The 16,144-nt window shown below is 41.2% G+C and overlaps 1 protein-coding gene across 3 annotated transcripts; it reads left to right on the top strand.

Moving 5' to 3' along the window:
• The first annotated feature begins 655 nt into the window (after window positions 1-655).
• On the top strand, window positions 656-12,085 carry LOC131232886 (probable rRNA-processing protein EBP2 homolog). 3 transcript variants are annotated; one of them, XM_058229398.1, is made up of 2 exons: window positions 656-805; window positions 10,992-12,085. In XM_058229398.1, the coding sequence occupies exon 2, from the start codon at window positions 11,011-11,013 to the stop codon at window positions 11,893-11,895; it is 885 nt and encodes a 294-aa protein (XP_058085381.1). In that variant the 5' UTR covers window positions 656-805; window positions 10,992-11,010; the 3' UTR covers window positions 11,896-12,085. The 3 variants fall into 3 exon arrangements, with proteins under 3 accessions (XP_058085381.1, XP_058085383.1, XP_058085384.1); XM_058229400.1 differs by lacking the exon at window positions 656-805 and adding an exon at window positions 1,269-1,534; XM_058229401.1 differs by lacking the exon at window positions 656-805 and adding an exon at window positions 4,491-4,586.
• The last annotated feature ends 4,059 nt before the right edge of the window (window positions 12,086-16,144 follow it).

Here is a 16,144-nt window from a genome sequence, read left to right on the forward strand (position 1 = left end):
TATTAGCCACCCCCTCTATGGGATCGATACCAAGACATCAATTAAAACAAGGTATCTTTCACTCAGATTACCACCTAGCTTTGAATATGCTTCATTTTCTATGTAAACACCTAAAAATTATATGATAAAATCAATGGACGGAGTGGATAAAATAGGTAAATCACGGTGGCCCAAATAATTTAGTCAGCTCACTTCTTGCTCGGTATGCAGTCACTTGCCACGGGATGTACCGGTGGCACCAAAGTAGTCTAAGATCTGTAGGGGGCCACTGTGATGTATGTCTTTTATCCCCTCTGTTCATGCGTTTTTCATATAATTTTATGGTACATTCAAATCTAAAGCGGACCACACCATAGAAAACAGTGGGGATTGAACGTCCGCCATTGAAAACTTCTTATGGCCACAAAGATTTTGGATCAAGCTTACATTTATTTTTTTTATTGTTATTAATTTCTTCCAGGTACTGGTGGCCTTATAAACAGGTCGGATGGAAAATAAAACATAACGGTGAGCCCTAAGAAGTTTTCAACGGTGGGCGTTCAATCCCCACTGTTTTCTATGGTGTGGTCCGCTTTAGATTTGGATATTAATAAATTTTTGGCTCATGGCCTGAAATGAGCTGGAAAAACGGATGGACGGCGAGGATAAAACACATACATCACGGTGGGACCCACAGAGCTTGAGTCCCGTCGTTCCCCCAGGCGCGGGTTACACTATTGCGGATATTTTCCAAAACCCTAAAAACCCGCCATCGACCTTTGCTTCTCTTCAATTCGTGTTATTCTCTTCTCGTCTATTTTCGCAGGTATGCATTCTCACCTTCTTCTCATTTTTCATTATTTCTGTTTTGATTCTTCTTCTTTCTCTCTCTCTCTCTTACTGTCATGTGCATTTTCGGCCATCTCTTCAATGGCGGTGGTGTTTGCCCAAATTATTCTATGCTGTCCATCTGTTTCTAACATCGTGGCCCACCTGATGGGTGGACCAGACTGTTGCTTGACTACGCGACGACTTTCCTGTAACCCAAACTTCTGTGGGGTCCACCGTGATGTCTGTGTGACATCCAACCCGTCCATCTGTTTTGATGGGAATGGGCTTATGAATGGGTTGCATGGCATATAAACATCACGGTGGGCCTTCAGATGGTTTCAATGGTGGGTATTTCCTTACCCGTTTAAGATTTATGAGTTTTCTGAATGGTGTGAAACTCACATAGGCATTTTAATCAATGTATGTTTTAAAAGAAATGGGTTTCGAAAGAGGGTTTTAAAAGCCCTCTTTTGATACCCCTAATACCCTCGACGGCAAGCCCTTTTTCCTTCAAAACTTCCTACCGTCGATTCTCCCAATCCAAGGAACGGTTAGAGATGAAACTTTAGGGCATTGATCGGTCCTCTGAGAGTAGGTCCTACGGCTGAAGTTTCACGGACATTGGAGCCCAAACAAAGGAGAACTTCAAGATTCCCCATTTGAAGTGTGTACGGCTGTGGAGCTGAAGATTTCCGTTTTTTTATTGATTTAAAGCTAAATATAGGTATTTGTTTTAGTCTTTATCTCAGTTAATAACTTCGGTTTTATTGTGATTGATTTAATATTAATTTATAGTGACTATTAATTTTATTTTCCAATTTTTTTCTTCATTTTTGGGAGTTGGTACTGTACAATATTGTAGAATAAGCTTGTTCTACAACCATTTTTGTAGTGTGTAGTGGCTGTATATTATTTATCATGGTTGATCAAACCATCATCTGGGCCACCATGCAACAGTTGGTTTAAATATAAATAGATTGGCTCGGTGGACCATACCACAGGAAAACAATAGTGATTGGATGTCCACCATTAAAATTCTCCTAAGGCCTAATGTACTCTTTATTTGACATCCAATCTGTTAATTAGGTCATATAGACCTAGATGAATGGAAAAAACAAAGATCAGCTTGATCCAAAATTTTTGTGGCCCCCAAAAAGTTTTTAATTGTCAACATTCATTCAAGACTGTTTTCCTGTAATGTGATCCACTTGAGATTGGGATATACATCATTTTTGGTCTCATACCATAAAATGATCTATAAACATAGGTGGGCGGCATGGATGAAACACACATCATGGTCGGGCCCACATAGCACCGACCATCAGCCATTGGCTGGTGGCAGGGGAGTAGCCAATCTATTTCCGCGGACGCGGATTGGATACTGACAGGTTGAGTGACGAGACTTGCCACCGAAGTTACGTCACCAAGTTATGTGGGCCCCATCATGATGTATGTTTTATATCCACGCCTTCCATCCATTTGGAAATATAATTTTAGGTAAAGATCCAAAGAATGAGTCAAATCCAAACCTCCAATGGACCTCACCACAGAAAACAGTGGGGAGAGTGACGCCCACCATTAAAAACTTAAATAGGCCACAAAAGTTTTTGATCAAGCTGATATTTGTTTTTCCCTTCTTTCATGTTCGTGTTAACTTGTGAACAGGTTGGATTTAGATTTCAAATAAAAATAATGGTGAGCCTTAGTAAGGTTCCAACGGTAGGCATCAATCTCGCCACTGGGTCAACTATATATTTGGATCTGCCTAAAATTAAATCTCCAAATAGATGGACGGTGTAGACAAAGCACATACATCATAGTGGGCCCATAGAACTTGATGACGTCACTTCGGTAGCCAAATTCAACCTGTAAGTAGCTAATCCACATCCAAGTAGGATGCGGATTGGTTGGTGTACCTCACACCAGCTATATAGTTGTTGTATTGACGTCAACAAGTTCTATGGGTCCCATCATGAGGTATGTGTTATATCCAAACCATCCATCCATTTGGCAAGCTCATATTAAAGCTTGAGACGAAAAATAAGTTGCAAAAAGCGACGGGAGATTGAACGTCTACCATTGAAACCCTTTTTGGGGTCACAGAAGTTTTAGATCAATATGATTTATTTTTTTTTCGGTTTGGATAGCATATAAATATAAGGTGGGCTTATTTGAAGGTTTTGTTGCTACTGGTGTTCAATCCTATAAAATCTTCTTGCTAAGAGGAATTGAGGGCCTTAGGATGATTTTTAGTTTTTTATTAAGTATTTTAGTTTATTTAAATTAAATATAATGATTTTATTTTCATTTCATAAAAAATAATTTCTTTATAATGTAAAACATTTCCAAATGAGAGATAGGGACAAATGTGTCAAATTAACATATTTCAGACATTTAAGATGTTTGTTAACAAACAGTTTGTTTAAGATTCAATACTTAATTTTTAGACTTCAGCCATAATTATCAAACAAGTTTTTTTACTTCAGATTTCAGATTCAGGCTTCAGATTTCAGATTCGGTCTTTAGACTTCAGATTTAACAAACAGGGCCTGAGTAAGAAATCCCAACCATCTGTACAACTATGCCAAGTGTACAGTTGTCACAACCATGTTTTAAATAGTATAGAACTAACTCAGGAGTCTAGCCTTTATGAAACATAAGGCTTTCGAAGAGAGCATTTGAAGCGCAAGCCCTCACGCTCACCTCTGGCTCAAAACTTTAGCTGCTTGATTCTCTCATCCTTGACAGAATTTTGGCTGTTGAATTGCCCCTAGTAGAAGATCATGTGGCTAAATTCAGGGGCATTGGAGCCAAACGTGATTTTTTTCCCTTTTCACATCAATATGTTTTGGAGCTCATCTTTAGTTTTTTTTCTTTTCGTTTGATATTATCTCTTGTAAAGCTCAAGAAATAGGTATGTTCTTACCCTTAACCATCCCCATTAAGGTTGTTTTTTTTTTTTTTAATGAAGATTTAGGATTTCTAGCAATTTCTTCTCCTTTTTACAATATGTATTTATGTGCAGTATTCAACCTACCCAGCAGGGTCGATCCAACCATCATGTGGGCCTCCACAGGATTTGGAGGTTTTTGGTGGCTGCCCATTGTTTTCTAAGGTGCAGCCCACCTGATGATTGGATAGGCATGATTTTTGGGGCATCCCATCGCCATAGTGGGGCTGACTTTATGTGTCAAGTGTATGGCATAGACACAACATAATGGATCCCACATGTGCCATTAAGAGTTTGAGACCATTTTTGTTCTAATATTAGTGTTTCATTAGGACATTAGCTAAGGTAGTTAGCTTAGAAACTGGTTGGTGCAGTTGTTTTTGGCTTGAATACAAGTGATTTGGCCTTTGATACCTTGTCTTGAATGCTCTTTTAGGTAGTGGTTGTAGCCCTTGAAAAATCATGCCTTTTTTTTTAGATGTTTTCTTGAGAATTTATTTGGCGGTGTTGTATCATAAGTTATGATACAACCATTTTTCTCCCACCAACATGTTACGTGTGTAGAGGATCCAATATGGGCAGAAAGTGGGACTCCCCATGATTATCACCTCAAATGAAAATCAGGCAGATTTGGGTGGGCAAAACCAGTACACTGAGTCATACCATTGGCTGTTCACTGATTTTGATGTTGTGTCCTGATTGATGAGTTGATGATTTTCATTTCAGATGGTCATGGCGGTGTGTCCCACCTTTTTGACGGATTGGATGCTTTGCACATGTGACATGTTGGCAGGAAAACAATCTTTATGTACTTGCACATGATACAGTGGTTGTATCTGATCATCTTTCTTCTTTTTTTTCTTTTCTTTCTTTTCTTTTTTTTGTTAATTTCATCGTTCTTTATTTTTTGCTATTTGCCCAATTTTTTCTATTATTTTAATTAGAAATCTAGAAATAGCATGTAGCTTACAGCTCATGCTTCAGACGGGTGAATGCCCTCACGCTATTGAAAACATTGGTGCAAATTCTACCTGGCACAGACCTAGATGAGGAATGGGTCTCCTTGATTCTTGCTTTTAACAATGCTGCATCTTCTCGTCGCAAGGCTTTTTTTTAACACATGCACACACACACTCCACACACCCACACACTCATGCCGCAGTGGGATTTCACCACCTATGGGTACTAAAACCCTTGAACTAGATTCGGCATGGAGAATGTTTGGTTCCAAGTTTGGGGAATCCCGATGAAACTCTGGTTTGATGAATTCTTCATCTCGGTGGCAGCCTACCTTGGATCGTACCTGGAACTGGACTCCCAAGACGAGACTGGGAGAAGAGATTGTCGTCATCAGAGTGAGGGTTAGAAGGAAGAAGGATTCCCCATTGCCTTCCACTGTTCGGGTCATCATCGACGAACGTACTCTCGAGTTTCCGGTCATCAAAGAAGCTCTAGAAGAAGCATATCCTCGATAGGGTGAGACCTCTGGCGCGCCAGGGAAGGCCCTTCTCCGGCTCCGGTGGAAGTCCTGGCGTCGTCGTCTGATGCGCGTGTATCCGCTCCATGCTTCAGCGGTGTACCTCTATAGGCCTCTGACGCCCCTTCTATGGCCATCAAGGATGGAGATCGCATCCTAGCTGTTCGAGAGACACGCGGAGCGATCACTCCGACCTGGCCGCTTTCTCTAACTGCTACAGGGTATCGAGCGTCGTGCCCCATCACGCGCGGCTACGTTGTCTCAATGCATGGATCCCAGGCGGTGGATACGGGATCAAAGACCGGTCACAAGGCGAATGATCCAGGGGATAATAACATGTGCGTGTCATTGGACCGCCCATGTAATTAGCCTTCGTTAGGAGATTTTAATAGCCCATACATTTCAGCTTCCCCGGTACGCTACGTTGCACATAATGTCGACTCATGTCGGCTCCTCTAGTCATTCCCCAGACCACATGGCCTAACGTCAATCAAGACGCCTACACGTCACTTGCAACTCGATCGGGGATTGCTATTCGGGTCCGGTTCTGGGTCTTCAAGGCAGTTTCTCGTCTGATTCAGAACCTAGTGTACCCTCATCTAGCCTTCAACCTCTAGCCATTACCTTCATTCACCATCCTCCCTAACCCAGCGACACCCTTTCAGACAACCCTTTCCATCCCGAATCCCCAACGGCCATTTGAAAAACACACAACCTCTTAACCCCCCCCCCCCCCCCCCCCCCTTCTAAATTCCATCCTACCCTCCAGAGAATCCCTAGATCTCAGTCCTATCATGCTCTCTCAAGACAATCCCTCCAGCCGGGTTCTAGTAGCTGAACCTCTTCAAATGATCGCTGACCCTGAGTCCGAACCTACGCCAGCGGTAGGAAATAGGTCTGACCTCCTCGACAAGATGCAGAATAAGTGCTAGATTAGAGAGGCCATCGGGCACATTGGAAGGTCTCTTGGCTTATCATTCGGGGATCGTATGGAGGAATACATAGCCTTATTTCAGTGTATTGAGAACAGAGGAAGACCCTTTCTAGAGTCTAGATCTCCAGCAAAACATAAATCCAAGCTCAGCAACAATCGCGAACTTCAAGGTCTGGAATCCAGCCCAGGGCTTGTGTTAGCCTCTAAATCCAAGCATCGGAGGCAGGGAAACCGGGGAAGTCTAGTTGATCAATGAAGATTATCTCTTGGAATGTTAGGAGAGTGGGTTCTAAGCAAAAACGGAGCCTAATTAAAGCTACTGTCAATAGGAAAAATCCATATGTGGTATGTCTCCAGGAGATCCAAGTTCCTCTCTTCAAAGATAACCTGCTGACCACTCTATGGAGGGCGAATGATGTGAAGTGGACATCTCTGGACGCGGTTGGAAGCTCGGGTGGCATCCTTGTTGCATGGAGATCGTCAAAATGGGATCTCCTGTCTTCTTCAAGTGCCTCTTTCTCGGTGTCGGTCAAGCTCCAAGATAAGTATTCCAATTTTCAATGTCTCATTTGTGTTGTTTACGGGCCTAATGTCGATTCCGTTAGGGCCGATTTTTTGGACGAGTTAACCCGGGCTAGACAATCCTTTTCAGGTCCGTTCTGTGTGGTGGGTGACTTCAATGTCATTCAATTTGCGGAAGATCACTCTAGAAGGAGAAGGGTATCTTCAGCCATGCTCCATTTTTCCGAATGGATCAGTCGAGCTTATCGACCTTCCTTTACTTGGGGCTAGATTCACCTGGACCAATGGACGAAGGTCCCCAGTTCAGTCCAAGTTGGATAGATTTCTTGTCTCGCTTGACTGGATTGAGGCTTTTCCCACTGTTCTCCAAGCCGCTTTGCCTAGAACCACATCAGATCACTGCCCGATTCTTCTGTCGATGGAGGAGGACAACTGGGGCCCGACACCATTTAGATTCAGCTCTTCATGGCTTCAAATTGAAGGTTTCCGTGAGAAGATTATCGACTGGTGGTCTAGCTTCCAGGTGGACGGTTTTGCTGGGCATAAGCTTATATGCAAGCTTAGGCTCCTTAAAATCAAAATAAAGGAGTGGCGTCAGCAGGAAGCCTAGAAAAGAGAGGCTGAGGTTGATTCTCTTCTATCGGAATTGCAGGTTATTGACTCAGAGTCTAATGTTAATCCGATCTCATCAAACACCCTCGCCAGGTGCATTAGTATCATCCAAGACCTATCGAACAGAGCCCTAGAAGAAGAAGCCTCTTGGAGGATAAAATCCAGAGTCAGATGGATTGCTGAGGGAGACAAAAACACCAAATTCTTTCACAATATTGCTAACATGCACTTCCGATCAAAGGCTATTCTTAGTATCTCCGATAATGGAACCCGGGTAGAGGATAAGCAGGCGATTGTAGATCTTGCCATAAAAAATTTAACGATCTCTTATCCTCTGATAATTGGAGCAGACCGCGCCTCGACTACGTCTCATTCAATACTTTGGACGCTGTTGACGCAGCATTCCTTGAAGCTCCATTTTCAGAAGAAGAGGTTAAGGCTGCAGTTGATGTGTCGATCAGTTTCTATCAGTCCGTCTGGGAGACTATCCATCAAGATGTCCTCCTATTCATCCATGAATTCCACAGTAGAGGCAGGTTATCGAAAGGGCTTGGGGCCTCCTTCATCGCTCTCATTCCTAAGGTAGCAAGGGCTGCGTCTTTTTCTGAATTCAGACCCATTAGCCTGATAGGGAGCCCCTACAAAATCCTCGCTAAAACCTTATCTTCCCGCCTATCAAAAGTCCTAGGCAAACTCATCTTGCCAAACCAAAACGCCTTCATCAAAGGTAGACAGATCACAGATGGTGCTCTGATCGCAAATGAAATCCTCCATTCTTGCCACAAGACTCACTCTAGAGGTATTTTCTGCAAGTTAGATGTTGCCAAGGCTTATGATCACGTCAATTGGGGCTTCCTTCTCTATATGCTAACCCGTATGGGTTTCAGAGCCAAGTGGAGAAAATGGATAGAAGCTTGCATCGGCTCAACTCATTTCTTTGTCATTCTTAATGGGTCCCCTAAAGGCTTTTTTAAAAGCTCTAGAGGCCTGCGCCAAGGGGACCCCCTGTCCCCTCTTCTCTTCCTAATTGCTAATCAACGGGCAGGAACAAGGTACTCTTCGTGATATTGCGATGCCAGGGATGACGCACCCCATTACACATACCCAATTTGCAGATGAAACATTAATCTTCTCAGAATCCTCAGCTCAGTACATTGAAAATCTCCACAGCTCTTCGTTGTTTCAAGGCCGTCTCTGGCCTAAGGATAAACATGGGAAAATCTAAGTTGCTTGGGATCAACGTTCCTTCAGAAACTCTTCAGTCGTTTGCTAACATTCTTGGCTGCCATATACAATCGTTCCCAACTTCGTTTGTTGGCCTCCCCCTCACAGTGGGTCCCTCTCCTAAATCAATGTGGGACAAGGTGATTAGCAAGTTCCAAAAATATCTGGCCACTTGGAAATGCCGTTATCTATCCCTGAGAGGTCGGTTAACTCTGATCAAAGCAGCTCTTACGAACCTCCCTCTGTATTTCATGTTGCTGATTGAGTGCCCGGCCCGGTTCTGAAGTCTATGGACAAAATCAGAAGAGATTTTTTGTGGTATGGAAAGGAAAATCAGAGGAAAATTCATCTTTTGGAATGGAAGGAAGTCTGTAAATTGTTTAGGGAAGGTGGTGCTAATGGCAAAAATCTGAAAGTCATGAACAAGGCTCTTCTAGGTAAATGGTCTTGGAGGCTAGGCACAGAAAAGGTCGCCCTTTGGTCCTTAATTATTAAAGGCAAATATGGTTCCTCTCCAGGTGGTTGGTGGACTAAAGAATCTTTGTATTATAAGGCTTCTCATATTTGGAAAGGGATTCTTCAGGCAAAGCTTCCGGTTCTCCAGAACAGCTGTTTTGAGCTGGGCAACGGTCTGTCTATTCGCTTCTGGGAAGACTTATGGGTGGGGGATGATGTCCTCAAACTTCGGTTCCCTGGTATCTATCATCTGGCCCCCAATAAAAATATCTTTGTCAATAAATGCTTCTCAGCCACACCTGCTCAAGTTGTTTGGGATATCAAATGTACTAGGAATCTTAACGACAGTGAAGTCTCGGAGTTTATGGCTCTTCAGGACTGCTTGTCCAAGACCATGCCCCTCCTCAATCAGCCCGACAGCATTGTATGGAAGTTAGATAAATCTGGAATTTTCTCTGTCAAGTCTCTTTATTCCCACATCTATCCTACGTCGCCCTCTTCCCATGCCGTCTCCCCATTCATTTGGAAATACCCAGCGCCCCCTAAGTACATCTGCTTCGGCTGGCTGGTGGGCCGAAATAGAATCCTTACCATCGATAACCTTTCTGAGAGGGGTATGCAGATCGTTAATGTTTGCCTCTGCTGTATGCAGGAGGCAGAATCTGTGAACCATCTGCTGGTTCACTGCTCCTTTATTTCTCAAATTTGGGTGGATTTCTGTCAGAATTTTTCAATCAGTTGGTGCGTTCTGGAGACGACTTCTAGTCTTCTTTCATCCTGGCATGGTCTCAAGCTGGACAAGAATAGATCTACCATCTAGCGCATGGCCATTCTTGCAATCTGGTGGTCTGTCTGGGAAGAGAGGAACGAAAGATGCTTTAATGATACTTCTTCTACAGTTAGGGCAGTGGGATCCAGGGCTAAAAGAATGTTTTGATCGAATGGGCTAGCAATGTTAAGGACTTACATATGTGTAATCTTAGTTTTCTAGGTTGCTAGAGGCTTTCTGCTATCTCAGCAGATCTGCTTCTCTTTTCTGCTCTCTGTTTTTCTTGTTTTCCTTGTTCCTTTTTGTTTTTCTGCTTAATGAAATCGTTGCTTTTTATATTAAATAAATAAATAAATAACCCTTGACCTGGTGAGTCTACCACCAGGGCAAGAGTAAGACCCTACTCGTAAGGCTTTGTTTGTGAAATAGTTCTCCTCTTTTGTGAAATCTTCTGGGTTAAATGTTGAGGCTTTTCTTCTTTTCTTTTCAAGATTGTCCTAATCTCCAATTAGTTAAAATGCTACAACACCATTCCATAGTCAGAAGAATATCACAGTCATTTGAACAAAATGATCCAAAGAGACATCAGAGCTATTTAACTACTTCATTATTTTGGGCAATTCAAGTGCTGGTTATTTTTCTCCATCAATCTTGAAGCTCTACATAATGAATGAGACTTTCTGGTACTGAGCTGAAAACAGTAAAAGGTTTATTGTTGTTCTGTTCCAGTTTTTCACTTAATTGTTTGCAATCTTTTAGTGTTTGGAAGGTCAGTTTATAGATTTTGTTCAGTCTGTCTGCTGGTCATAGCCTGTCCCAATTTTATTTATTTTTTCATTTTCTACTGTGGGCATCTCTCATGTAGCAGCTTGTACAATTCAATTGAATTGTACAATGCACACACTCACTCCCTCTCCTTCTCTATAATAGCAGATCCTACTATTCAATTGAATTGTACAGTACACTCAAAATAATCACATCTTGCTTATGCTGGAGTTCATGTGAAGCCTTAGTCTAACCTAACACCATATTTTCTTGTGCCTTTGTTATTACTTTTATTAGTTCACTGTTGTATGGATGTAAACATAGCTCAGTAGAGTGTTTGTTAGCTTTCTCATATATGAACAGAAAAGATAGGAGAGAGAAAAGGAAGAAGGAATTTTATTTTGTAAAGCTATTTGAGGCACTCTTTGATCCGATTGGTCTTACCTTTCTTTTTTGTGTGTGTTTGGTACAGGTTTTAGCGTCTGTCTGTGATGGGTATTATCAAAAAACAGTTATTGTTTAATGGGGGAAGGAAGGACAATGAAGTGGGGGACATTACTGAGGAGGAATCTGAATCTGAATCTGAAGAAGAAGAAGTGGTGCTGGCCGAACCTTCGAAGAACCGTGTATACAACAAAGATGGTCTTCTTGAGAAACTTGGAGATATAAGCTGGCCCGAGAACTTGGATTTTATCCACAAACTGTCAGTCGATTTTGATCAGGAGCAAGAGGTTGATGTGAATGATGACTTGGCACGTGAGCTGGCATTCTATACCCAGGCACTGGAGGGCACCAGGCAGGCCTTTGAGAAGCTGCAGTCTATGGGGTTGCCCTTTCTCAGGCCTCCGGACTATTATGCGGAGATGGTGAAGACAGATAATCACATGGAGAAAGTGAAGGGAAGGCTGTTGGTGGAGAAGAAACGGATCGAGGAGGCTGAAGAGAGGAGAAAAGCAAGGGAAGCTAAGCGCATAGCGAAAGAGGTTCATGCCCAGAAGCTGAAAGAGAGGTCCAAGCAGAAGAAAGATCAGATAGAATCCGTTAAGAAATGGAGGAAACAAAGGAAACAAAGTGGGTTCGCAGATGACGGTAAAGATGACAGTGAGTTGGGTCTGGATTTCGAAGACGGTAAGGCATTTGAGAGGTCAAAGAAGAGGAGGCCCGGTGTGGCCCCGGGAGATAGGTCTGGAGGGCGGGCAAGGCAAGTTGGAAAGAAGGGGATGGATAAAAGTAGGAAGGGTAAGGGATTCAAAGACTCCAAATTTGGATTCGGAGGGAAGAAAGGTATGAAGAAGCAAAACACAGCCGAAACAACTAACGACTTCAGACAATTCAACAAGGGAGATTTCACAGGGAATAAGAAAAGAAAAAGGTAAGAGTTGTTTGAATTTCAAATCCAAGAGAGACATCTTATGAGCTGTTTGAATTTTGTTTTTGTTTGCTTGTTGGAAGTGATATTTGATTTTGGTTCTTTTTGCAACTTTGATGAATGGCTTGTTTAAGCTCTGTATAATGAGCCAGGCTCTTCTTCTTTTTTTCTCCTAATCTACATCTAAATTATGGCCAGTTCTCAAAGCTGTTGAGATGGAATGAATGTTTTTTTTTTTTTTTAATCTTTTGAGAAGATTTAAAAAGATTTCCATAGGTTTGTGTGTGTGGCCAACACAAGGGTTATCACCTGATGAACAGAGTGGATTTGGCCTATAGAACATGGTGGCCCCCAAAGAGCTTGGGTGTTTTAGCCGTTGCTTAAAACAGGCGTTGCAGACGATTTGGATCGAAGCTTTCCTTTTATCCACCAGATATGCATGGATCTAGACCATCCAGATTGATGTGCCCGCCTATAATGCATGGCGGATGAATGTTAACCATCAACATACCACTTTGTTGATTGTCCAATGCTAAAGCTTTTTGCCAATCAGATGCTTTCAAATGGCCTGATCCACGAATTCTTCCCGGCTATAAAATAAAAATAAAAAATAAAAAACATCTGGCTGTTGATTTGGTCGCCATGAACTTATAAATTAAGCTCATTTTGTTCATCCATGGCTCGTCCAAGTGGTGGCCCACTGACTCGACGGTCTGGATCCATCTTCACAAGATAGGTTCCCGTTGCTATTGGTACCTGACTCACGCAGATTCCATCAAGAAGTGTGGCTCGTTTGCCTATTAGCTCTTGGAGTTCCTAAACAAGTAAAAGAGGGACCATGTCTCGCCCATGGGACAAACCGTACGTTGATATGGTTGGTCTACCCTTGAGTTGCTCATGCACAAAAATCTCCCCTATGCGCAGATCCTAACCCTTCGTTTGGTGACCATTAAAAGAGAACATAAAGGTCCACGTCCAACGCCTCCATGCCACCATTAAAAACTCCTTAGGGCCCACGGTAATGTTTTCTAATGTTTATTTGCCATCCAACCCGTTGATAAGGTCACACAAACCTGGATGAAGGAAAAAAAAAAACTAATATTGGCTTAATCCAAAACTTTTGTGGCCCACAAGAAATTTTTAATGGTTAATCACCACTGTTTCCTAATGTATGGTTCATCTGAGGTTTGGATCTGTTTCAAGGTTCATGCCCTAAAATGATCTACCAAAATGGATGGACGGCATGGATATAGAATACATACATCAATGTGGGAGCCATGGTAAGGGCAGCACCGTCTTAGGTGAGGCTTATGCCGCACCTAATCCTGTCCCGTTACAAACCATAAAACCGTCAGCCGGACCATCCACTTATTTGATTGGTGTTAATACAGGTAAATTGTGGTAACTGCACAATAATGAGGAGTGTCATATGTTCAAAATATAAGAAAATTTTCATCTTGAATTTTGAGCTAAACTTAACCGACTAAAAGTGAAAATTTTGTGGACTCCACTATGATGTATGTACATGTTATATTTATACGATCCACTCATTTTCTCAAATCATTTTAAGACAAAAACTCAAAATGAGGTAGATTCATAGCTCAATTGGACTGCACCAAAGAAAATAGTGGGTTCAATGATGGGTGTCACTTCCTTTGGTGTGGTCCACTTGAGCTTTGGATTTATCTCATTTTTTTGCTCATGTCCTAAAATGATTCAACCAAAATAAATGAGCGTGGATAAAACACATACATCATGGTGTGGCCCATGGAGTTTTGGTATGTTCACATGGGAAGGACGCCGTGTGAATCAAGTAACCCTTTACCACCCAGATCCATAGCTCAAGTGGTAGACTGAGTGACAGTTACCATCACTGAGGTCGTGGTACCGGTTCCCTAGTGGGGGTGGCTAACAGTGAAGTGTGAAATGACAGTGGGTGTACTAACAAGCTAAAAAAAAAAAAAAAGTAACCCTTTACCTGTCAAATCCTACGTGAGAAAATGCCAAAGTAAATCATAATTACTTATTTACCTTAAATTACAAGTAATTATGCAGAACCCAACAGGGCCTAAAAGGGTGTTTGATTTTTCAATTTCTTGTATAATGCAAAGTAAATCAGTGGCCATCATCATTTCAACGTGTTTATTTAAACAAAAATTACAGCATGTATATCAAGAGTCAAATATACTAGTAAAAAAAACAAGGAAATTATAATCATTACATTTTTTATTATAAAATTATTATTTTTGGAGTGAAACAAACAAAATAACAAACTCATCGTTGCAGTTAAACATAGATAATGTCACAATATAATTACAATAGTAAGTAATCAATATTACCCATTTCCAACCATTTATCGTTATAATTGAAAAAACCAAACACGCCCACTCTAAGAGAACATTTGCCTCCATAAAGAATTGAATTCGAGCTTGTAATTTGGGTAAACTACCAAGTAACCATCACTTGATCCAATAGTCATCTTTGGACCCACCACATAACTATAGTCAACCACCACATCAAACCAGTTAACCAATCAACCTACCCACCATTCTGCACCTCCTGAACCAGGGCGAGACCCATGGTTTGCACTGCAAGCTAGGACTTAAAGAGGCAAATGCACTTTGGAGTTTTAATCAGCTTATTCCTTTCTGAAGTAGTAGCAGAGAACCAGGCAATGCAGAGTTAAACGCAACACATACATACAACCGATTGAATTTTTTTGTAAAATCCAAATCATTAAACATTTGGACCTGGCTCGTAACGTGCATCTCATCTCTTCTAGGCTCTTGGTTCTGTTTTGTAGAGTTCGGGTCATGGTTGATTCAACCCGTTCGTATGATGGGCTCACCTTGAATGGTCCATGCACCAAGAAGCCCCCAGATTCGAAGATCTCATTCAAATAATCTTTGGCTTTTTTTTTTACCTTTATCTATTTGATGGACACGAATTAAAGTTTCAGATTTTCCCATCTGGGACAATCTTAGGGGCATGGGCTATCAACAGCAGATCTTAATAATTTAGGCGGTTTGGATCACTTAAAAAAAAATTTCTCAAGTTGAGCATTACATTGTAGCTTTTGCCTGCCCAACATAGCACACTAAACAAAAACCTTCCAGTTTTTTTTTTTTGTTCATAACCTAACTACGGTGCCGTTTGGTTAATTGAAAATTAACATCTGAAAATTAATTTAATGTTGAAAATTTAAAGTGCTGAATTTTAATACTTATAAGTACTGGAAATTTTGTTTGTTAATTTATTCAGAAAAAGTCCTAATATCTTAAAATAAGCATTTGTTTCACATAAAAACTTAGTAAAGACAAACTATGAGTATCTCAAAATTGACCATATCATATTTTGCCCATATTATCTCAATTTCTATTTTTTGTGGAGTGTGAGATGAAACCTGTTATTACCATGCTACTAAATTTGGCATACCTGTTGGCAATCTGATAAAAATTTAGTACTTTCCTCTTGTTTATTCCACCGAAAGAATGTCATTCAATTTGTAAGTTTTAACTCCTATTTTAGAAAGTTTAATGGTGAATTGCAAGTAAAGAGAGATTGAATGTTAATTAGACATACAAGCGAGATCTGCATCAAATATCTCATAAATGGCTCGGATATCTAGTAGGTGTACCATACCAATCAAGACTGCCTATATATTGGGCTTGAATATGGGTTGATTGTGATAGGTCTTCATTTAATCTCACCAAGTAACAAGTCTAGACATTCATAGCTCACATCTCTTTGATTGGAGTAACATCTAATCATTTCTAACTGTCAGATGTGTTCAGTGGGTATTCATTGGGCTAGAGAACGATTTTCAGCCCAATTTGAACTGAATTGAATCAGATCCATTGAAAACAAGATCGAATGGCCATGATCTGATATGACCAGATCTTACCAAAGCATAGTCTAATCTTACCAAACCATTTTGAAGAACACATCAAGAAACACACCTAGCCCAAATTTTGTCCAATTCCGATCAATGGATGAGGAAATATGGTCCATTGAAGGAATAGACCATCTTCAACATTCGTTTCTGTCCTCCAATCTAAACGAGCAAGCCCTTAATTTTATGGAGCTTAAAGCGTTGGACATCATAAAAGGCTCAGATCTCCTAAAGGGAAGAAAAATACCAAAAATGGGACACAAACAACTGACATCAAATTGAACATTTTTTAAAACTTTTTTTGCTAGCTACGATACACAATATTGTGCAGCCATTATCTCAACACTGGAGACTAAAAATACTA

This window comes from Magnolia sinica, chromosome 18 (genome assembly GCF_029962835.1).
Source record: "Magnolia sinica isolate HGM2019 chromosome 18, MsV1, whole genome shotgun sequence".
In the NCBI taxonomy this organism is placed as follows: Eukaryota; Viridiplantae; Streptophyta; class Magnoliopsida; order Magnoliales; family Magnoliaceae; genus Magnolia; species Magnolia sinica.

What these genes read in the sequence shown, in the direction of transcription:
- LOC131232886 (XM_058229398.1), top strand. Translation starts at nt 11,011, where the DNA reads ATGGGTATTATCAAAAAACAGTTATTGTTTAATGGGGGAAGGAAGGAC.